Source organism: Panthera onca, chromosome E3 (assembly GCF_046562875.1).
Source record: "Panthera onca isolate mPanOnc1 chromosome E3, mPanOnc1 haplotype 2, whole genome shotgun sequence".
Taxonomy (NCBI): Eukaryota; Metazoa; Chordata; class Mammalia; order Carnivora; family Felidae; genus Panthera; species Panthera onca.
The window spans coordinates 23,498,461-23,522,268 of NC_138354.1; the positions used below are offsets into that span (position 1 = coordinate 23,498,461).

At 48.8% G+C, this 23,808-nt stretch overlaps 1 protein-coding gene across 1 annotated transcript in view; it reads right to left on the bottom strand.

Moving 5' to 3' along the window:
* The window catches only part of SCNN1B (sodium channel epithelial 1 subunit beta), a 60,971-nt gene that overhangs the window by 15,362 nt on the left and 21,801 nt on the right, over nucleotides 1-23,808 (bottom strand). Inside the window, exons 2-4 of the mRNA XM_060648776.2 lie at nucleotides 7,841-8,159; nucleotides 4,911-5,172; nucleotides 2,615-2,805 (exon numbers count right to left, since the gene is read on the bottom strand). Of these exons, the coding sequence (XP_060504759.1) occupies nucleotides 2,615-2,805; nucleotides 4,911-5,172; nucleotides 7,841-8,151 (764 nt within the window). The 5' untranslated portion in view covers nucleotides 8,152-8,159. The remainder of the gene's footprint in view (nucleotides 1-2,614; nucleotides 2,806-4,910; nucleotides 5,173-7,840; nucleotides 8,160-23,808) is intronic.

A 23,808-nucleotide genomic window follows, 5' to 3' on the forward strand; every position in this document is an offset into this window, starting at 1 on the left:
GCTCATATATTATTTACTATGTGGGAGGTACTGTTCTAAGCACTTTACATCATTTAATCCCCTATAAGGCTATTTCACTATCCCCATTTTCCAGATGAGAAAACTGAGGCCCAGAGAGGCAAAGTAGCGTGCCCAACCGCACCCAGAGCTAGCATTCAAATCGAGGCACTTTGGCATCAGGGTCCAGATGTGGCTCATATTTTCCTAATTGCAGCTGCTGCTTCTTGAGCATTTGCCACATTCGAGAGAGAAAGGACAGGGTCAGAAGGAGCGAGGAAGCAGAGGCCACGGTGTTTGGAGAGCAGCGTTGGGAGGGCAGAGAGAGGCACGTGTCCTCTGGCACCACGTCTGAGGCTGACTCAGGAAGGCAGGTGACAAATAACAGGCTTGGGAGAAGGGGGCAGGGAGGGAAGACTATCTGGTTTTCTGACAGGCGGGGTGACCCAGACTGCCATCTCTGCCTCTCAACGGCTGTGTGGCCTCAGAGGCGTCGCTTAACCTCTCTGGGCCTCGGTTGCATCATAGAAAATGGGCTGACACAACAGTACCTTTCTCACGGGCCTGTGGCCATGGTTAAATGAATTTTATACATGTGATATGCTAAGAATAGCACCTGACACATCAGAAGGGCTCAATAAATGTTAGCATTATTATTGGATAATGAGTTCCCTGTCAAATGTGGGTTTAATGACAGTAACAACTATTATTTATTGAGGCCAACACTGCCGTCAGCATATTAACTCATTTACTACCCAAAATAACCCGCAGAGTGGGCATGTCATTACCCCATTTTACAGAGGAGGAAAACAGAGGCCCATCAAGGTTCAACTTGTTTAAAGTCACACAGCTTGTCAGACAGCAAGGATGTGCACCCAGTGGTCTAACCACACCGCCCAGCCTTGACCCCTTCACTAGAGTCACTCCCCAGCCACAGCCACACCACAGAAGTTGTGTGGCCAACGCTGGGTGTTTTGCCTGCCCCAAAGCCACGCGAATGCGTATCTCCTGACACTGGGATCCCGCTCAACGGCAGAAGAGCACACGTCGGGCATCAGGAACCTGATAGTAGATCCCAACAGACCCTCACGGACCCTGCTTGCCCACCTCACACACCAGCCAGGGCTATTCTCACTGAGCCGAGGGGTCACGTACTTGAAGTCACGGTTTTACATCCCTCTCCAGCTGAGAGGGTGAAGGTGAATGCGTGGACGTGACACTGGTGACCCGGGCACTTGCAGCCTTATGGGGGAGCTGCCAGGAGCGGCTGGCCAGGGGTGCCCTGAGCAAAGGCCGCTGGCTGAGAGCGAGGGGTCAAAACCTAGCCCGCGACCTGCCAGCCGAGTGGCCGCCGAGGGCAGGACACCTCCTGTACTTTTCCACCTGCGGGCCACGCTTTTCCAGTTCACACCTGTGGCCAGGTGTGCCGCTCGCCAGCTCGGGGGACCCCGGATTCCTTGATGTTTGCCTGAAAAATGCCTGCTCCTGTGCGTCTAGGGGACAGAGGGTCCCACAGCATTCAGCACATTCTCAATAGAGCTTCCTGAAGGCTCACGGCTTGAGGGGGCTGTGCCTGAGCCCAGGGGTGACGCCGGAAGCCTGTCACTCGTGAGAAGCGGCAGGACTCCGTGGACTTCTCCAGAGGCCTGAGGTATGAGACCACGAAGCCCCAGACAAACAAGACCCAGCAGGGGCGCCTGGGTGGTTCAGTCAGTTAGGCGTCTGACTTTGTCTCCGTTCATGATCTCACGGTCCGTGAGTTCGAGCCCCGTGTCGGGCTCTGTGCTGACGGCTCAGAGCCTGGAGCCTGCTTCCGATTCTGTGTCTCCTTCTCTTTCTGTCCCTCCCCCACTCACACTCTGTCTCTCTCTCAAAAATGGAGATTAAAAAAAAAAAAAAAAAAGACCCAGCACTGGTGGGACGCAGGGGCAGCAGAGGAGGCAGGGATCTGAGGACCACTGGAAGAGCCGCAGGCTTTTGGGGTGAACGTTATTCTCACTCTGCCATCCTCTCAACCTTGGGGGCTGTCAGGGAAGAGCCTGGGACAGCAAACACTCCCAGGGCCCCGTTCTAAGCACTGACCTGAGCCAACTCTGCTACCCTCCTGGGCAGCCTGGGAGGTGGGCGGTCCGGGATGACAAAACTGAGGGCAGCAGATGCCCGGTGACGGTTCAGAACCCTCGGCCGCTGGATGTTGGACGCTAACAACACCCGGCTCACAGCTGCCCCCTCTCCAGGGAAGTCTGGGGACCCCCGCATCCTCCTGGGGGGGCCCATGGCCCGTGAGGGACTGATGCGCCAGGGACAAAAGTCTGGCCCCTCAAGTGAGGGAGGAGCACCCTGTGGTGTGGTCCATGCTCCAGATGCCCGGGGACCAGGCCTACGCGTCACCTGAGACAGCAGCCTCACTCAGTTCATCCCGCTTTCCTTACAGACGCGTCCTAACGCCATTCCGTCAGCACGTCAGGGGCCTTCGACGCATCCCCATCTCGGGCTCTGTATCTGGAAAATACGACCAGAGACACCGAGGCACAGAAAACTGGTGCAGGTGGCTGGTCGGTGGCCGGGCCGGGCCGTGACCACGAGCAGGCCCGGGCAGGCTTGGGGTGCCTCTCACCTGTAGCTGCACGGCTCCGGCCCAAACAGGCACGCCAGGATCAGCCGCTCGGCAGGGTAGCCCATCTCCACCAACTCCTGGTTTGGCACCTGCGAGAAGATGTTGGTGGCCTGCAGGAGGTACCACTCTGTCACGGCCCGGGTGGCGCTGGTGAAGTTCCGGAAAGTGCACACGGTCCCGTTGAGGCTGCACTGTAGAGGCCGAGAGGGGTTCTTGTGGGCACGGGGACTGCGGCAGGCCCCAGCCACTGCCCCAAGGGCAAGGGTTTTGCCAGCTGCCCCTCCCCTGGCCGCACCTGGGCGTTGGGCCGGTGGGGAATGTGTTTCCATGGTGCTCACGATGTTCAGGGGCTGTCCCCGTACACACAGTTGAGCGGTCACAGGGACTCCCACGCAGTCGCCGGCCGCCCCTATGTGTGGCCTTGTACATGACCGAATACACACGTGCACGTGGACACATAGACCATCCACTTCCTGACCTCTGCAGCCACGTGATGTCATGGTCCCGACCACACACACACACACACACACACCACACACACACACACGCATCCAAACTGTCTCCCTGGTTTCATGCTCATGAGGAACATAGACAGACACGTTCAGACCCTCCACTTCCCTGACTCCTTTTCTGGCCTCGTCCCAGACTTCCCAGGGCAGATCCCTGAAAGCCACATGGACCACAGAGGACTCAAGGCTCCCTCCCCCTCATAGCAGGTGAGGAAGGACCTGGGCTTTCTCAGCCCGAGCCCTGGGAAGGGTGCAGGGGCCCCACCACGAGGTCCAGGTCAGGGACTTGGCCCCAGCACTCTGGCCTCAGCCACTCTGCCTCCACCAACCCTCACTGTGGGCCTTCCTTCTGGAAGCCGGGAGGCGCTTCTCCGCATTCTGAGATGGCCCTCCCCAGGGCCACTGTCCTCAGGCCCATTCCTGGAGGTCTCCTTGTCTCTCTGGGAGACAGTCACTCTGTCCCAGGATCTATCACCCTATTTGATTTGTACAGCAAGCCTACCCCTCATCATGAAGCAGCAGATGTATCCCCATTACACGTGCACACGCAGACCGCAGCACCGCGAGCGCGCACAGGATCCCCACAAGCGCACACGTGGACCAGAGCACTGCGCGTGCGCACAGGATCCCCACTACACGCGCACACAGAGCCTGGCCCCGAGAGCTGGTGCAGCCAGCAGGAGCAAGCCTGCCTCACAGATGAGGAAACGCACACAGGAAGCCCGGTGACTGCGCCAAACAATGGCAGGGCACCGGGTCAGAGCGGGCGCTGCGGAGACGAGCGCGGAGCCCTGATCCGGTGGGGGTTGGGGGCCTCCTTCTGGGGAGTGTTTGGCCACAGCCTGGGGCGCCAACCATCAGCGTCACCAGGGAGCCTGTTAACAATACAGATTCCTAGGCCTGGACCCGGAGCTGCCTGATCAGATTGTTCAGGAGTGGGGACCAGGGATTTGTACAGGTAGGGAGATCCCTAGAGTTAGAGGCACAGACAGGGACCCTTGAGGTAGGCACACCTGAGGGCATCCCAGCGTCCCAGCACAGGGCAGGTACACTTGGGCAGCTGACTATACTGCACAGCTCTGGGGTTTTCACCTGCTCAATATTTACGCCCTTATCTTTTGATAGTAAGACCTTATTTCTCCTTCAGGAAACCACCCTTTCCCGCTCACTCAGTCCATGTGATAGAGGCAGACGTCACCCCAGTTCCAGGGCACATGACCCAGGATTGACCAATAATGACAGCCCATTCTCCAGCCCACAGTGATTGGTTTAAGGGTGAGCACGTGACCTGATGAGTGGGTCCCAGGACTTTTCTGGGGCTACTGGGAAAGAGGAGTTCTGTTTCTGGGGAAAGTGCTGAGCTAATGGGGTGTATGTCTGGTTTTGCCAAGCCCCTCTGCATGGCGAAAGCCTGCCAGAGAGTGAAATCAACTGGGAGAAAAGCTGCACAAAAATGGGGAGAGGCAGAGTTCTGATGACAGCATTTAAATGCCTGGATCCAGCCATACCTGAATCCAGTCTCCCCTGGACTTCTTAGTATATGAGCCAGTGAATTCCATGTTTTGCCTAAGCTAGTTTGAGCTGGGTCACTGGCATCCAACAGTGTCTTGACTAACATACCAGCAATTTATTTCTATTTTGAAAAAAGCATTGGTGAATATACAAAATAGGCACTGACTTCCAGCTTGCCTTTCCCCCAGCAAGACCCGGGCTATTAAAGGAAAGAAACTCCCATCAGCCTCACTGTGTAGGGTCCATTGCTTGATGTGTGCCTGGGGCCCACTTACTAGTCTCATGGCCACTTTGCACGCCTGCGCAGTGCAGGTCCTTCCTGGTGCCGAGCCATTGTGGTTGTCTCCAAAGAGGTCAAGGACCACTGGGTGATGGGGGTTCTGCTCGTCGATAAGGACCAGCGGTGTGTAGTTCCAGATGGTGGAGTTCAGAGCCTTAGAAGCGTTGCCATAGCTCTGCTCGGGTGCCAGGATCCTCTCCAGGACCGCTTCCATTAGTTCGTCCAGATCCTTCAGCAGATGCTTGACTTTGGAATACCTGGGTGGGGAGGGGGCCGGTCAGGGGGGCAAGGGCAGCGGTGAGGCAGAGAGCCATGGCGGTCTGGGACCCACCCTTACGCCAGCGTGGCTGTCACCACGTGTGAGGACAGAGCTCTGCCCAGGCCCCTGCCTCTCTATCCACCCACCCGGGCATCCACGCCTCCTTCCATCCACCTGCTCACTTATACATTCACCAAGCAGTTCATGAGCACCTACCGTGTACCAGACACTGCGAAGCACAGAGGATACAATAGCAAACACAACAGCCGGGGTCTCTTTCCTTATGAAGTTCACGTTCTAATGAGGAAGACTCATAACAGCTCATGGTTAGCGATTGCTTCCCATGTGCCGGGTGCTTCTGATGTCTTTATGTATAATCTTCCCCACAATTCTGTGATAGTCCCCATGTAAGGATCAGGAAGCCCTGGGAGTCGCTGTGATTTCCCGAGCCCATCCCACTGGTGTGGGGGCAGAGCTGGGACCGGATCCCGGATTTGGTGCAGTGGGCATGCTGTTTGGGCACAGGGGTTCTGATATCTCCCTCCCAGGATGGGACCAAAAATGCAGAGAGGAAGGGCAGGTCTGTGATCCTGAGGTCCTAATTCTCCATTGGAGACTGTGGGACCAGGAGTCAATGTCCAGAAGGAGAAGGTGGATGGGACTTGGGAGCTGGGCTCCAGTACCTTCTCTCAGCCCCCAGAGGCTCCCATAGTGGAAATGGTCCATGCCACAGAGTGTCCCCACTGGCCGCTCTGAACCCGATTTATCCAAGCCCCTGCCCCACAGTGTGGTCACCAGGGCAGTGTGTGTGAGCTCTGGCTCGAGAACATCCCGCAGGGGTGAGTGTTAAACCCTGGCCACAGGCCCACGTCCCGGTACAAAGGAGTACAGTAGCCAGGGCTGACATGGCCTTCAGACATCACACCTCCTGTCCCCTGACCATCACACCAGCCACCTGTGTGTACACAGGAAGAGGGGGAGCTGGGAGGCTGGTGGGCTGTGGGGAGGGGGTCTGCTCTTACAGCCTACGTGTCCACAGCTGCAGTCGAGCGTGGTGGGTTACTGCATGAGGTCTGGGTTCGAATCCCGACGTGCCCCTTAATATCAGTGTGACCTTGGACAACCTAACATCTCTGAGGCTCTGTCTTCTCTTCTACAAAATGGTGGGGGGGGGGAGGATTAAAATATTTACCCTGGAGGGCTGTCGGGAGGATTCAATGAAGTGACACAAAGCACCCGGAATAGTGCCTGGACGGGGTGGTGGTGTTACAAGGATTATTTCAGGTTCTCCTGAGTAGCCCCAGGGATCCACCCGGCAGGCAGGAGCCCTACTACTCGAAAGAAGGGAAGCAGGAATTCCCTTTCAGTACCTTCTTTTGGACAAGAATGTTCTCTGTGGCTCAGCTGTGCCGGCCCTTCCGTCAATTCCAGGCTCTGTCTCACCCCAGGCCCTCTACCTGTGCCCTCCACTTGGAGTACTCTTTTCCTCCCCCCAGCTACCTTCTACTCATTCCTGGGGGGGAGGGGGGGCATTCTTCTCTGACTGGCCCCTGCCCCTCCTTGACCCTGACTAGGTCAGGTCCCTCTGGGTGTCCCTTCCATAGGCCTTGCCATCAAGTGGATAAACAGTGGCACCTCTGGGGTCAGATAAGACCTGGGTCCAAATCCCACCGTTGTTTGCTGTGTGTCTCTGGGCAAGTTCCCTTACCTCTCTGAATCTCCATTTCCTGACCTATAAATCAAGCAAGTATGGCAGTACCCACCCTTAGGGTGGTTGCGTGGGTGAGAATTACACAAGTTAACCAAAACATCACTCCACATACTGCCTGGCAATTCATAAGCACTTGATGTACTGTTGCCATATATATTTTTTATCATCACAATGATAATTAATTCAGTATTTAGGGAGAAAAAGATGAATGTCTGTTTCCTCTGGTAGGCTGTGAGGAGGGCAGGGACTTTGTTTTATTCACCGATGTGTTCCTAGTACCTGGGACAGCCCAGGGCACACAGCAGGCGCTCAGTAACCGTGTACTGAATCAATACCGGGCACTGGCGGGCCTTGAAGGCAGCAGCCACCAAGTACTTCTTAGGTTCTCTTTAAAGATTTTATTATTCAGTAATCTCTACACCCAATGTGGGACTCAAACTCACAACCTCAAGATCAAGAGTTGCATGCTCCACCGGCTGACCCAGCCAGGTTCTCTTTAAGCCTGGGAAGTTCATGGAGGCGCCTGGGTGGCTCAGTCAGTTAAGCATCCCACTTCGGCTCAGGTCATGATCTCACGGTTCGTGGGTTCAAGCCCCGAGTCGGTCTCTGTTCTGACAGCTCAGAGCCTGGAGCCTGCTTCAGATTCTGTGTCTCCTTCTCTCTCTACCCTTGTCTCTCTCTCTCAAAAATAAGTAAACATTAAAAAAAAAAAAAAAAGCCTAGGAGGTTCATGGATTTTGAAATGTACTTGCTGCAAAGGGATGAGGCAAAGAGGGAAAGAAAGAAAGGAGAAAAGAGAGTGGGGAGCGGGGGCAAGGGCAAGAAACAGGGAAGGAAGGAGAGACAGAGAGAGGGTGGGAGGGAGGGGGAGAGAGAAAGGGACGGGGGAGAGGGAGGGAGAGGTGGGGAGGAAGAAGGGAGGGAGAGCCAGCGGTGAGCTCCAGGGACCACCTACTGGAAGGGGCTGGCGTTGCAGATGGTGACGGCGGGGAAGTCCATGGTCTTGAAGCCGATGGAGAGGGAGACGCTGACCTCCCAGCTCAGGTAGGTCTTGATGAAGACGCCCCACTCCCAGCAGACGAGGGAGGTGAAGAGCAGCGTGATCAGGAACCACATGGCCTTCTTCTTGGGCCCCTCGCAGATGATGCGCTTGGGGCCGTGGGTGTTAGTGTTGTTACAGTACCACACCAGCAGCTCCTTGTACGTGTAGCCGGGGCCCTTCTGCAGCCGGTGCAGGCACTTCAGCAGGTACTTCTTTATGTGCATTGTGGCACCTGCAGAGACACGGCGGAAAGCCAGGTGCAACACCGGTCCTGCGTCCTGGGCTGTCCCAGTCGTGGCCAGAGTGTGGGCATTGGAGACAGGCGGAGGACAGGGCTGCACACCCCAGCCCTCCCTCCCCGCCTTCCTCGCTGCTGCCTTCCCTTTCTCCCACCCCGCCCTCTCCCCTCTCTTCCTCCTTCCCTTCCTGCTCTCTATCATCCACCCATCCGACTAACTAAAAAGCATTTATTGAAAGCCTACTGTATGCCAGGTACTGAATTAGTCCCTCTGGACTCATTGATGAGCAAAACAAACAAGGTTTCTGCCATCTGGGAATTTCTAGCCTGGTGAACAAGTTACTTACACTCTTGACTCCTTAGGTACCCCCATCTATAAAATGGGCATAATTGTACCTAATGTACAGAGTTGCTAAGACGGTGAAACTAGGTGATGCACCCAGTGCCTGGCCAGACTAAGCGCCCAACACATCTGCTACCTTCATTACAAGCCACAAGCGGGCGAGACGGATGTTCATCAAATAATCCACCAAAAATGCGTAGTTATATACCCTACGACCAGCAATTGCATTACTAGGAATTTATCCAAAGGATACAAAACTGCTGATTTGAAGGGGCACATTCACCCCAATGTTTATAGCAGCGCTAACAACAATAGCCACATTATGGAAAGAGCCAAAATGTCTATCAAGTGATGAATGGATTAAGAAGATGTGGTATACAGGGGCGCCTGGGTGGCTCAGTTGGTTAAGCGTCTGATTTTGGCTCAGGTCATGATCTCACAGTTTGTGGGTTTGAGCCCCACGTCCAGCTCTGTGCTGACAGCTCAAAGCCTGGAGCCTGCTTTGGATTCTCTGTCTCCTGCTCTCTCTGCCCCTCCCCCATTCGCACTGTCTCAAAAATAAACGTTAAAATTCTTTTTAAAAAGATGTGGTATATGTATATATACATATACATATATATGTATATGTAGACACACACACACACACACACACACACACACACACACACACATATATACAGAATGGAATACTGCTTGGTGATGAAAAAGAATGAAATCTTGCCATTTGCAACAATGTGGATAGAACTGGAGGGTATTATGCTAAATGAAATAAGTCAGTCAAAGAAAGACGAATATCATATGACTTTACTCATATGTGGAATTTGAGAAACTTCACAGGTGAACATAGGGGAAAGGAAGGAAAAAGAAGATAAAAACAGAGAGGGAGGCACTACAGAGAGCTGAGGGTTGATGGGGGCGGGAGGTGGGTTAGATGGGTGATGGGCCTTAAGGAGGGCACATATCGGGATGAGCACTGGTGTTGTATGTAAGTGACGAATCACGGGAATCTATCCCGTGATCTATCTACAGCACACTGTATGTTAACTAACTTGAGAATTAAAAAAATATGTAGTTATAAAACATGGTAGGAAGGGTTGGGACCCCGTGCTCTGAGGTCCCAGAGGCAGTGAAGGGTGGTGGCGAAGAACGGGGACTCTGGAGCTGACATGTCTAGTCTGAATCTCAGCTCCGCCACTTTCTAGGTGTGTGACTTTGAGCCAATCACCTTCTCGGTGCCTCAGTTTCCTCATCTGTAAGCTGGGGATGATACCAGCCTCTCCCTCCTGGGTCTTTTGTGAAGCTTGCATGACAATATGCAGAGTGTGGATGAATGCCCAGCTGTTGTCATTCTAACAAAAGCACACTCCCCACCCCCAGTTCTGAGAGTCCCTGGAGAAGCTGAGTTAAGGAACCTAAGAGTTAAGGGGGTGAAGAGGAGGGGGCATTCAGGTGGAAGGGGGAACGGGAGCAAAGGCTCTGAGGGGGAGGGAGCCTGGAGGGGTGAGTGGGAGCTTGCGGGCCACATTTAGGATCTGGGTTTCAGGCCAAGAGAACTGGAGCCCTTGGGAGCGTGAGTGTGATGCCATCAAAGCTGCCATCTGGAAAGACATGGACTGGAATGGGATGGAGGCGGGTCTAGGAGCATCGGGTGGGGTGAGGAGCTGTGGGTTGTGGAGGAATATCTAATCTTTCTTTCTGAGACTCTGTTTCTCGATTAACCAAGACGCTGGTCACAGAGCCTGGCACATGATGGCTTCTCAGGAAATACCCGTTTCCACCTGCTGCTGGAGCACCCCGGCTCTCTCCCTGGAGCCCCAGCTGGCCAAAGGCCACCTCCTTCATGCAGCTGTCCTGACTCCCTGACAGGGGTGACCCTCGGCCTCCTCTCGGAGCTGCTGCCTTTCCGGGCCAGGGGCAGTGTGGTGGGCAGCTCAGTGCCTGCTGTCCAGCATCCTTTCTTTCCCTCTGGCTCTGTGTGTCCTCGGGGAGAAACTACACCTCCCTCAGTCTCAGTTGGTGTGAGTTGCCAGGTTGACTCCACCCCTAGTCCGAAGGGGTACTTACCTAACCCCAGTTTGGATTGCTGAGACTCAATTCTGTTGCTTTATGCTGGTACAACTGAGGCAGACTCCTTTTTAGCCAAGACTACTAAGCTGGAGGTATTTGGGGCCACAAATAGGGAGACTGCCTGAGAATAAAGCCAACACAGAGGAAAGCAGAGTCACAAGATGGAGAGATTTCTGACATTTGAACACCTGGATCCAGCCACTCCTGAAGCCATTTACTCCTGGACGCATCAGATCCAACAACCAATAAATTTACTTTCTTACTTATGCTGATCCAAATTGGGTGTCTGTCATTTGCAATCATCAGAATCTTTTTTAAATTAAAAAAATTTTTTTAATGTTTATTTATTTTTGAGAGAGAGAAACAGAGGGCAAGCAGGAGAGGGGCTGAGAGAGAGGGAGACACAGAATTTGAAACAGGCTCCAGGCTCTGAGCTGTCAGCACAGAGCTGTTGTGGGGCTCGAACCTACTAACTGAAATCAGGTGCTTAACCGACTGGGCTACCCAGGCACCCCTCAATCATAAGAATCTTAACAAAGAAAGAAATTCACCTCATTCTAACCCGTGTCATATTTGTTTCTGCCTGTGGCTTCTCGTTCCTATGAGATCATAAGCCCGTTGAGAGTAGCAGCTCTGTATTCCTGACAAGCCCAGCACAGTGCCTGGAACTCTACCAAATAGCCAAATGGATAATGCCAGACTTTCATATCTAACCTGAGATCTTAAACTTGCTCAAGCGTGTTTACTGCTCACCTAACTTACTGACACAGTAATATCCCCCCCCCCCCCTTCCTGGACAAAGCATTAAAGGCTTTCCCCTCCAATGCCTCTGCTCGCTGATGGAAATCAAGTTCCATATGCCTACCCAGGCCATCATGGCTGTAAAATGGACGTTCACAGATTAACCCAACCTCCATCTTTCCCTAGAGGGCCCATTCCCTGCCCTGGGAAAATAAAGTAATAGTAATTATAATAATAACAACTACAGGAGCACCATTAAAGTCCTATGTGTTTACCACGATCCAGGCACTGCAAGGTACTTACTTCATGAGTTATTTCATTCTTAGACATTATTATCCACAACTATAAACTTGGAAAGAACTGGGGCTTTGTCTGTCTTTACAGTTTAGCACCAAGGACTAATAGGTGAACAGCACATGAGGCTCCAATAAACTGTCATGGAAGAAAAAGACAAAGGGCCTCTCTGATGTCTACCCTTTGCCATTCTCATTTAATCATCTGATTCAGCCAAGGAGAAAGTAGGCTTGGTACAAACAGGTCCTTAGCATCTATTTAACCCCTGCTAATCTCCCAGATTAACAATGAGGCCTCAGGCTCAGAACCTTATCAGCCAACAGTATCTAGTTAGAATTAACATCATTCTGTTTTCACTGCGTTTATTTTTAAGAGGGATCTCTAATTTATGGCAAGAGATACCGGCTTTGGCTTTCAGTTCACAAATCCACTCAAGTTAAAAAAAAAAACACAAAAACGGAAAATGTGTTTAAAGAAAAGTATTCAGTAAACAATAGTAGGACGTGTAGCAAAACTTGTGACAGTGGCAGGCAAGTAACAGAAGTTTGTTGAGTGCTGGCATATCTCCTAACTAGTTTGGTCCCATGGGCCATTAGCCAAGCCAGAATCAATCCATGCTACCAACAACTTGATGTCGTTCCCAACAGATTTCGCCCCAAGGTGATAGATGGTCGGTGTTTGGGATGTATACACAGCTTGTGCAGAAAGGTTGAAATAAGCTTACAGCTTCAACCAACTCAAACAAGCCAGGTGGAGACTGGGTCCGCACACGGACTCAGGAACAGTGGACACGTCGTGCTTCAGAGACTCCCAGATTGCATCTAAGCTTGGCCCCAAACTGGTGGTAAACGTTCCGGGCCGCAAATACAGAGACAATAAATGCCGTGTACAACCAAGTCTGTTTTCCTGCAAGAGGAAACACACACTTGGGTTCAGAGACAAATTTGTCCTGAGATTTGACTCAGTTTCCTGGTGGGAGGATAATTAGGAACACAGTGCGTGCCTCTACCTATTAATTTGACAAAGGACACATACATGCTCCTAATACAGTCAGTTCTTCTGAACCTTCTCAGTGACAGGTTGCCTATCATGACCTAAAAGCTGTACTGGGTTTGCAAGAGTTGTTTTTGCTGTTAGCACAGTATTTATTTTTATAATTCTCATTTTAAAATAACAGCTTTATTGAAGTATAATTCACATACTATATAACTCATCCGTTTAAAGTGCAGAATTCAGTGGATTTTAGTATATTCAGAGTTGCTCAACCATCACAGTAACGTTTAAAATATTTTCATCTCCAAGGCGCCTGGGTAGCTCAGTCGGTTGAGCATCGGCTCAGGTCATGATCTTGCAGTTTGTGAGTTCAAGCCCTGCATTGGGATCTGTGCTGACAGCTTAGAGGCTGGAGCCTGCTTCAGATTCTGTGTCTTCCTCTCTCTCTATCCCTCCCTCGCTCATGTTTTCTCTCTCTCAAAAATAAATAAACATTAAAAATTAAAAAAAAAAAAAGATTTTCATCTCTCCCCAAAGAGACTCTGTATACATTAGGGTCACTCCATTTCTCCTTCCACCCTTCCCAGGGTCTGTCTCTATAGATTCATCTCTTCTGGACATTTAAATTTTTAAAAAATATTTATTTTTGAGAGAGAGAAAGAGAGAGAGAGAGAGAGAGAGAGAGAGACAGAACGCAAGTGGGGGAGGAGCAGAGAGGGAGACACAAAATCTGAAACAGGCTCCAGGCTCCGAGCTGTCAGTTTAGAGCTGGACACAGGGCTCGAATCCACGAACGGTGAGATCATGACCTGAGCCGAAGTCGGACGCTTAACAGACTGAGCCACCCAAGTGTCCTGGGACATTTCATATAAATGGAACCATGCCTCATGTGATCTTTTGTGACTGGTCTTTCTCACCTAGCATAATGTTTTTAAAGTTCATCCACATTGTAGCAAGTATCAGTACTTTATTCCTTTTTATTGCCAAATAATATTCTATATTATGGAATATACCACAATTTATTTATCTATTCATCAGTTGATGGACATCTGTATTGTTTCAACTTTCGGCTATTGTGAGTAACGTTGCCATAAACAATCATATGCAAGTTTTTTGTGGACGTATGTTTTCATTTCTCTTTGGTATATACCAGGAGGGAATATACCCACTGAGTTAATTCTATGTTTAGCCATTTGAAGAACTGACAGACTCTTTTCCAAAGTGGCTGCACTATTTTGAAATTCCACTAACAGTGTCTGAGGGTTCCAATTTCTCCACATCCTCTTCCAACACTTATCATTCAATAAAAAAATTATTATAGCCATCCTAGTGGGTGTGAAATGGTGTCTTATTCTGGTTTTATTTGGATTTTCCTGACAGTTAATGATATTGACCATCTTTTCATGTGCTCTTGGAAACTATATCCATTATATGGCCAATATGTCTTTGGAAAAATATCTATTCAGGTCTTATGATCACATTTTAATTAGGTTGTCTTTTTATTATTAGGTTGTAAGAGTTATTTATATTTTCTATATAAGTGCTTTATCAGTTATAGCATATGCAAAAATATTCTGTTCTGGGGGTTATCTGTTCACTTCCTTGATGGTGATTTTTGAAGCACAAACGTTTTTAATTTTGATGATGTCCAATTTGTCTATATTTCTTTGGTTGTGTGCGCTTTGGTGTCATATCTAAGAATCCACTGCATAATCCAAGGTCATAAAGATTTATTCCTATGATTTATTCTAAGGGTTTTATAATTCTATCTCTTATATTTAGGTCTTTGATCCAATTTGAATGAATTTTTGTATGTGGGGTGAGGTAGGGGTTCAGATTTGTCCTTTCACACGTGGATACCCACTTGTCCCAACACCAAGACTATTATTCCCCCATTTAATTGTCTTGGCATCCTTAGTGATTTTTAAAAAAAAATATTACTCAAATTGAAGAAAACTTAATGGAAAGATATAACACATTCATGGGTCATAAGACTCAATACTGTTAAAATGTCAATTAACCTTAAATTAATCCCTGGAGTTAATTCAATCCTAATCAAAATCCCATAGCGTTTTTGCAGAAATTGACAAGCTGATTCTAAACTTTATATGGAAAAGCAAAAGAACTAAAATAGAAAAAAGAAAATTTTGAAGAGGAAAAACAAAGTTGAATGGCATATACTATGCTCTGACATCAAGACTGATTATGGGGGCACCTGGTGGCTCAGTCGGTTAAACGTCTGACTTTAGCTCAGGTCATGATCTCACGGTCTGTGAGTTCGAGCCCCCCTGAGGTGCTGACAGCTCAGAGCCTGTGTCTCCCTCTCTCTCTGCCCCTTCCTGGCTCATACTCTGTCTCTCTCTCTGTCTCTCAAAAATGAATAAACAATAAAAAAATTAAAAAGACTGACTATGAAGTACAATAATCAGAACAGTGTGATATTGGTGCAATGATGGACACCTTGATCAGTGGAACATAAGAGAGAGTAAGGAAAATAGATCTACAGGGTGCCAAGCTGATCAGTGCAGAAAGGATTGTCTTTTCAACAAGAGATGCTGGAATGAATGGATGTCCATGTAAGAAAAAGTGAATCTCAACTCTTACCCCACACTATATACACACATTAACTTGAAATGGATCAGAGACCTAAACATAGAGCTAAAACTATAAAAAACAAAAAAACAAAAAAACAAAAAAACCAGAAGTGTAGGAGAAAATCGGTGCAATCTTAGGGTGGCAAAGATCTTTTAGGTGGGACAGTAAAATCACGAATCATGAAAGAAAGAAAAAACCTACAAATTGTATTTTATTAAAACAGCAAAATAATCTTCTGCTCTTCAAAACACCGTTAAGAGAACAAAAGATCAGTATACTAGGAGAAAATACCTGTAATAATATGCCTGACAGGGGCGCCAGTGTGGCTCAGTTGGTTAAGTGTCTGACCCCAGCTCAGTTCATGATCTCACGGCTCATGAGTTTGAGCCCCGCATCGGGCTCTGTGCTGCCAGCTCAGAGCCTGGAGCCTGCTTCAGATTCTGTGTCTCCCTCTCTCTCTGACCCTCCCCTGCTCGCTCTCTCTCTCTCTAATAAACATTAAAAAAATCTTAAAAAAATATGTCTGACAAAGAATTCATATGCAGAATAAAGAATTCTTACAACTGAACAACAAGAAGATAAGCAACCTAACAAAATAATGGGCAGAAGTTTTGAAAAAACACTTCACACAAGAAGGTATATGAATGCCCCATAAGCACGTGAAAAGATGCTTAACATCATGAGTCATCGGGGAAACGCAAATCAAAACCGCAGGGAGACACCATTTCCCACCCACTAGAAGGACAGACAATACCCAGTGTTAGTGAGGATGTGAAGCAGTTAGAACTCTCCTACCTGACTGGTTGGGATGCAAAATGGTACAGTTTGGTGGTTTCTCAGAAACTTAAGTGGGTGCTTATCTATCACATGACCTACCAATCCCTCTTTTAATTACCCAAGGGAACTGAAACGTTCACATGAAGGCTTGTACGTGTATATTCACAGGAGGCTTATTCATTATAATAACCCCAAACTGGAAACCAGCCAAATGTCCACTGGCAGGTGGATACATAAATTGTGGCACATCCATACAATGGGATACTATTCAGCAGTAAAAAGGAACCTACCACTGATACATACAACAACTGGGATGGATAGAAAAGAAAAGAAACAGGCTGAGTTTAAAAAGCTAGACGTAGAGGAGAATATACTATGTGATTCCATTTATATGAAGCCCTAAAGAAGACATACAAATCTATAGGGGCAGAAAGCACATCAGTGATGCCCAGCACATCTGGGGTAAACACTGCATTGGCTAGAAAAGCACAGAAGGAGACCTTTGGGAGGTGATGGAACTATTTTATATCTTGGGTGAGATGGTGCTTAGTTGGATGTATACATTTGTAAAAGTTCACCAAACGCTATATTTAAAATGCAAGTAACGTACTGTACATTGCTCGTATTTAAAGTTTTAACAAAAGACTTAAATCCATCGCTGTTTCAAAATTATGAGAGCTCACGTCTTAAAAATCTAGATTTTTCTTTATCTTTTGAAAAATCAGAACTATCTGACAACTGTCCCCATGTGGCAACACTCTGCCAGAACTGAACAGTGGCAGTCCCCTACGACGGATCACGTGCTCCCTGCCCCCCACCCCCAAGTCTCCCCATTCCCTATTTTCTTACACTCAGCCCACCTTATTCAGTTTTTAAAATTCCCTGCTTTGGCTTCTGTGGACATCTGACTCTGTGACCCCTGTAAATTGTAGGTCAGATGCTTTCATTAAAATCCCCTGTACTTAGCAGCAAAACCTCAATTACCCAAGGTTATCAGGGAATACGAGTTCTGGGTAGCTGGACTTTTATAGTTAATTGAAGGTTAACCTGAAAATGGATTTGACTCTGGTCATTGAAAAATCTTTTATGTTTCTGCCTCCGCTAAGGGCAGGCATCCCCAGAACATGACTGACTCATTGTTCTCGAGCACCTGGCCACGATCAGAGTCGTGGATGGGGCTCAGCGTCCCTGGCTGGAGATAGTGAAGAAGACTTTTTTTAGGGGAGTGGTCGGAATCTCTCCAGGGGCCAGAACACACCCTGGGCACCATTTCTATTTATAAATGCCAAGATTATGTGCATTTCAGGCACCCAGATTTTGGTCTCTAAATACCATTCCCAACCAAAAGGAATCAGGGCTTCTTGGAAAAATGGCTGATACCAGTTTTGTTGCGAGAAATGTACAGGATGAGCCTGGGATATCTTATCATACCTGAAAGCAAAGGAAGGTATCAAAGACTACTGGGGTCAGTCGAAAGGGCTCCTTGAAGGGATCCTCACCAGCAAAGATGGGACAATGAGAGCATTTTTTAAAAAATTCAATTAATTGAGGGGCACCTGGGTGGTTCAGTCAGTTAAGCCTCCAACTTCGGCTCTGGTCACGATCTCACGGTTTATGGGCTCGAGACCCATGTCGGGCTCTGTGCTGACCGCTCAGAGCCTGGAGCCTGCTTCAAATTCTGCGTCTCCTCTCTCTGCCCCTCCCCTGCTCGCACTCTGTGTTTCTCTCTCTCTTAAAAATAAATAATAAAAACGTTAAAAATTTGTTTTAAATGCAATTAATTGAAACATATTAAATCCAAAAAAATCCATGAGCTCATTACAACACTGGAAAAGGGGGAAAATAAGAATATTAATGTTATTAATAAATCAGGGTCATTAACACATGAGTCCCATTCAGGTTGTTTTACCCCTATTTGGGACACTAGTGGCTTGGCTGTTATGTTCCATAAACTCCTTAATTTACTGCAAAAATCTCCAAATTTCAGCTCAAAATCTAGCCCAAGGCCTGTTTTTGTATGGAACCTGAAGCTAAGAATGGCTTTTATGATTTTATGTATTTATTAAGTTTATTTTTGAGAGAGAGACTGAAAGAGTGAGTGGGGGAAGGGCAGAGACAGAGGGAGAGAGAGAGAATCCCAAGGAGGCTCTGCACTGTCAGCACAGAGCCCAACTCGGGGCTCAAACTCACAAATCGCGAGATCATGACCTGAGCCGAAACCAAGAGTCAGGTGCTTAACCGAATGAGCAACACAGGTGCCCTGGCTTTTATGTTTTTAAAGAGCAGTGGAAAAAAAAAAAAAAAAGAATATGCTACATATGGGGCCAGCAAAACCTAAACTATTAATATATCAAGCCCTTTATGGTAAGTTTCTTGGCACCTGATTTGCGGTGCCCTATATGTTTGCATTAAATAAAAAGATGCCCTTAAAATGAGTTTGGTTTTATTTCCCCCTGACTTATTATTATTATTTTTAACATTTATTTATTTTTGGGAGACAGAGTGTGAGCGAGGGAGGCACAGAGAGAGGGAGACAAGAATCCGAAGCAGGCTCCAGGCTCCGAGCTGTCAGCATAGAGCTCAACGTGGGTCTCGAACCCACCAACCATGAGATCATGACCTGAGCTGAAGTCAGATGCTCAACCGACTGAGCCACCCAGGTACCGCTCCCCTGACATATTAATGCAGTGTTTCCCAAACATCAAGCGTTTGCATGCCACCCTGACAATTTTTGCTAAATTGTTAGAGCACTTGTATCATTATTCACTTAATGTATAACATCACTTGAACTCACTTTTTTTTTTTTTTTGGTTAAAAAACTTCCACCTAGTCCTAAGCAATACTATGAGTACTCAGCAACACCATACCTGTGAAATAACGTTGATGTGTTAAGTCACATTTTCCTAATACCTATTACAATAATTTCACTATTTGAAAAAGAGTCCCTCTTAAAAGAGGAACTTAAAATCAACTTGCTTATCACCCTATGGAAAATTCTCTGTTGTTTTCTACCTGGCTGAAGCATTTCATCATGTATCTTTATGCCCTCCTTTTAAGTATGTTGGGGGTAGGCATAATTATGCCCATTTCACAGAGGAGGTAACTCGAGCCAGAGAGACTTACCCACAATCAGAGTGAGTCAGAGGCAAATCTGGAAATAGAAACCAGGTCACCTGGCTTCCAGCCACTTCTACCAACACACGTGATGGGACACCTGACCTCTTGCCCCTGCTCTAATGGGTGTGGGGGAAGTTTGCATTGTAGCAATGGGGTCAGCTGCCTCCTCTGTGGTACATATGCACCTCATTTGCCCAAGGCTATGGCCGTAGACATCTAGGGGTCCTCCCATAGAGCTAAGCTCAGCTTGACTAATGGAGGTGATAAGAAAGCATCCCTTCCACAGCCCTCCAGGAGGGGAGAGGCAATGGTCTTACAGGAGCTGATCAGAGTCAGAGAATGCTCGTTAAGTGAGAGAAAAGAAACGGCAGAACAGTATACAAAGTCTATATGCATTTGTGTAAAAACAAGAAAGGAAATAAAAGCATTGAGATATTTACTGGTGTGTGCATAGCCTATCCTGGAGAGCCTACCCAAGAAATCGGGAGCACGAACTACCTTCGAGAAGGAGAACTGGGTAGCTGGGGACACAGGCAGGGAAGGAGGCTTCTGAAAAGGAGTTATTCCTTCTGCACCTTTTGTCTTTTGGATCATGTCGATGTTTAATCTATTCATTTATTTGGTCCGTAGACATTTATTCATCCCCTACTATGTGCTCAGCACTGTTCTAGGCACTGAGCGTGCAGCAATAAACAACCAGTAAAGAAATAGATCAATCACTGCCTGTGTATAGCCTGCATGCCCACAGGGGACAGAACCGGAAAATTATAAAGAGCAATTGCATTTGCAAATTTATGCTGATTACAGTTAGGTAAAAAAAAAAAAAAAAAAAAAAAAAAATCTGTATAGCAGCCATTAGATACACAGAGATGAAAAGGTTTTGTAATACCAAGTATCGGGCAGGCTTTGGGGAAAGCACACCTTTACATGCCGATGGGGTGGGAGTTGGGGTAGTCATTCAGAGAGTAGCCGGCAGTCATCATTACGTTTATAATGTGGCAGCTGGGACCCTATGGGTCTACTCTGTGCATGCAGGCGTGCGTGTTTGCCTGTGTGGGTCCACGTGTGTGTGCCTGTACGCACCGTAAGGATGGTGGTTACAACACTGCAATACCCCCAAACGGGGAAACAACCTCACAGGCCAAGGGAAAGGCAGCTGGGGGTGGGTGGGCCGCAGACTACCCCACCACAGGGGCCGTCAGGCGTGTGGCGGGGATCTGGCTACGGGGAACAGGTGAGCTAGTGCAGTCCCGACAGGTGTGTTTCCAGTGAGCCAAGGGGGGTTAGAACTCTGGGGCAGCTGGACACCCCCCACTCCAGGGAAGCCAAAAGCCACCTTGTCCCTTCAGTGCATAATTCAAATATGCTCATTCTCTGTCCACTGTGACATGAGGAAGGCCAGTAATCACAGGTTAGAAGAGATTTAACATACATTCCACCCCCAAATGCTGAGAATATACGGACGGCAAGGTCATGCTGAGGTCACCTCTGTGTTCTTTGTGGTGGGGTGATGGAGTGGAAACTCTCCTCTTTCTCTATGGCGGCCATGCTCCTGCATGGAGATGTCCTTTGGGGTCACTGTCCTACCTTGTGGGGGTGGCGTCTGGGGGTGGCATGGGGGCATGTTGGTGGGGGTCCCATAGTTTCACTCTGTGGTGGGGTGATGGTGGGGCCACTCCCACTCCACGGCAGGGGGCACCCTCAAAGGGCAATGCATTCCCGTCCACAGCACAGACAAGCACACCCCACAGCCCAGGGCGGGCCAGCAAACACTGGATGTTAAAGACCCAGAAGTGGCTTATGTTCCCATCAGGGGACGGATGGTGTAGGATTTGGGAGTCAGACCCCAGTTAGGGCCCAGTTCTGCTGTTTCCTCAAGGGAGGGGCTCAATCCATGACAATAATAGGTTGGTCCTCCAACTCTTAATTTTCTCATCTGTAAAATGGGGATAACAGTACCTGCACCTACTAGGTTGTTGCCAGTATTCAATGAGATAATGCATGGGGAGCACTTTGCACAGTGGCTGTCACATAGTAAGTCTTGAAAAACGTAGCTACTATTATTATTATTATCATTATCATTATTATTTTAAGGAGCAGAATTATTCAAAATGACTATGGGTATTCACCCTGGGTTCCTGGGACTGTCATTCGTGGAGAAAAAACCCACTGTCATTTGTGGAGAAGTGGTGCCCCGACTACTTCTTGTGGGACTATGTCCTTCTTTGGCAGGGAAATCCTGTGGTCCCCAGATCTCTTCTGGTCCCCAAGGTCCCCAACGGCTGGCAACTGGTTTTCCAGACAACTTCTGTAAACAGCTGTACCTAAACCCAGCCTGTCCAGCACCAGCAGCCACGCACATAGCCACTGACGAGACCACGATCCACACCTGTCCCATATGAAGGAAGGCCCAGGGGGTTGGGGGTGCCTCCCCTGGAATGGAGCCCTCACCACCTCAGCATGTGCCCCGGCCCCAGCATGGCTCCCTGCAGGATGACGGAGAGCCTTGGAGATCAGAAACATCTCTGTGCTGCTGACTTTGGCCCCTTCCTCAGCCCAGACCCCATGGTGGTATGGATTCACCCCACCCCTCTGCATGGCTGGTGCCTTAAGGATGCAGGCGGAAAAGTCACACTCAGACCTGGAATACAGAATCCCTTCCTCCCATGCTAATTCTAAGCAATCTTTGGGAAAGAAGTGCTGTGGGTTCCCTGTGGGAGGCTGGCTGCATCAAGCTGGGGGGCAGGGGACTCCACCCTGTGTACTCTCCTCCTCATACCTTCTTTAAAACCCTGGAACATCCTGGGGATGACTCAGGGGCCAGCACTCTCCCTTTGTCCCCAAGCAAGATGAAACCACCTTTCCTGAAGAGACCAATTAGGACATGAACTTTGTGATCTGGGGTGTTGGGAAAGGAGAGGAGCCTATTGTTGGCCAGTGTTGGAGGATGAACACAGCCCGGGAGGGCTCAAAACAGAGCAATGATGCTCACAGAAGCCAGCGTCGGGGGGTGTGGGGGGCAAAGAGTGCGGGGCAAGGGCCTGCCGCCATCTTCACACTAGCCCTCTGCCAGCCTCCATCCCGTCCACCTGCCAGCTAGAAGTGGCCTTGCTATGCCAGTCTGGCCGGTCCTCATATGAAAGATGAGTAATGGTGTCAGATAAGGGCTCAGAGCAGCTGCTGCTCAAGAACGCTGGCCACACCTTGCAGGGAGCATGCGCCAGGGTCCTTGGAAAACCTGGTCTGGTCTCCAGACGTGAAGCCATAACTGAGGCCCTCCCCTCCCCTGCAGCCATCTGCATGGCAGCCTGGAGCACCAGAGACCCCACTGCTAAGAGCCTGCACACCATACACCCTTGCTCCTCAGGCAAGTTACAGCATCCGAAGAAAGAGGCACTTGGGAGGAAATGTACAGGGATGGCTCAGGACACGGGTGCAGGAGCCAAGCCTTGGGTTTGAATCCAGCTGTGCTGTGCAACCTTGGGCAAGCTACATGGTGTGTCTGTGCCTCTATTTCCTGAATACTGGGGACAATATGACACCTACCCCCGAGGGTGCTTAGAACAATACCTGGTTAACAGCAACTTGTGAGTAGCACCAGCTCTTAGGAGCCTTTATTCTTTCCAGGGCCTATGATTGCTTTCCAGATACAAAAAGAAAATGGCAGCCATTAAATATATGTATGCAATGTGATGCCGACAAGATAAATGCTACTCCATGTTTAGGCGGTGATATGCAAGCGATATGGGAACTCACTTTTTTGCTGGTGAGAGTTTTAAAGGTCACAGAGGAAAATGACCACAAGGACCAGGAACCTCAGTCTGTACTGTCCTTGAACTTCAGTACATCCTGTGGGCACAGAACTGGGGACTTCTTCCTGGTGATCATCCATCACCTGCTTCCCAAGAGTCATCTTTATCAGCTTCAGCCAGGAACTTAGAGTCAAAAGACTAGAACCATTCTTTTTTTTTGTTTTGTTTTTTAAAGACTCCCACATATATAAATAGAATCGTCAATAATGGTCAGGAGACCCCTGGGACCCCTTCACATGCAAAGTCTAAAGAAAATCTCAAATACACAGATCCAGTTAAAAATCTCACTTCAAAAATAAGTGCTTGGGGCGCCTGAGTGGCTCAGTCGGTTAAGTTTCTGACTTCAGCTCAGGTCATGATCTCACAGCTTGTGAGTTTAAGCCCCACGTTGGGCTCTGTGCTGACAGCTCAGAGCCTACTTTGGACTCTGTGTGTGTGTGTCTCTCTCTCTATTCCCCTCCCCGGTTTCATGTTCTTTCTCTTTCAAAAATAAGTCAACATTAAAAAAAAATAGTAATACACGCTTGACTTAGGGCTCAGATGGCAAAGCCATCGCCCCACAATTCAGAGGCATTTACCATGATGTTGCAGGACAGGACTTCCATGTTCAAAAGTGACCAGACAGGACCAGCTGCAGGTTTTAGGAGCTCAGATGTTGTGTCTGTGCTCACGGTTTGTTTCCAGTACCTTCCAGGTTCTAGATCCAGTTTATACTGGAGGGGGGAAGACGCTCTGAAAAGCTGCGTCTGAAACAGAAGCATCTGGTAGCAAAGGCAGGACAAGAACTGGACCTAAAGATGGTTGGCTGGCTTTCTGAACCGGGGGTGGGATGGGGTGGGAGCTACCTACACAAGGGCCGACACTGAGCGCTGCCTTCATGATGCGGACTGCGTCCGGGCACCCA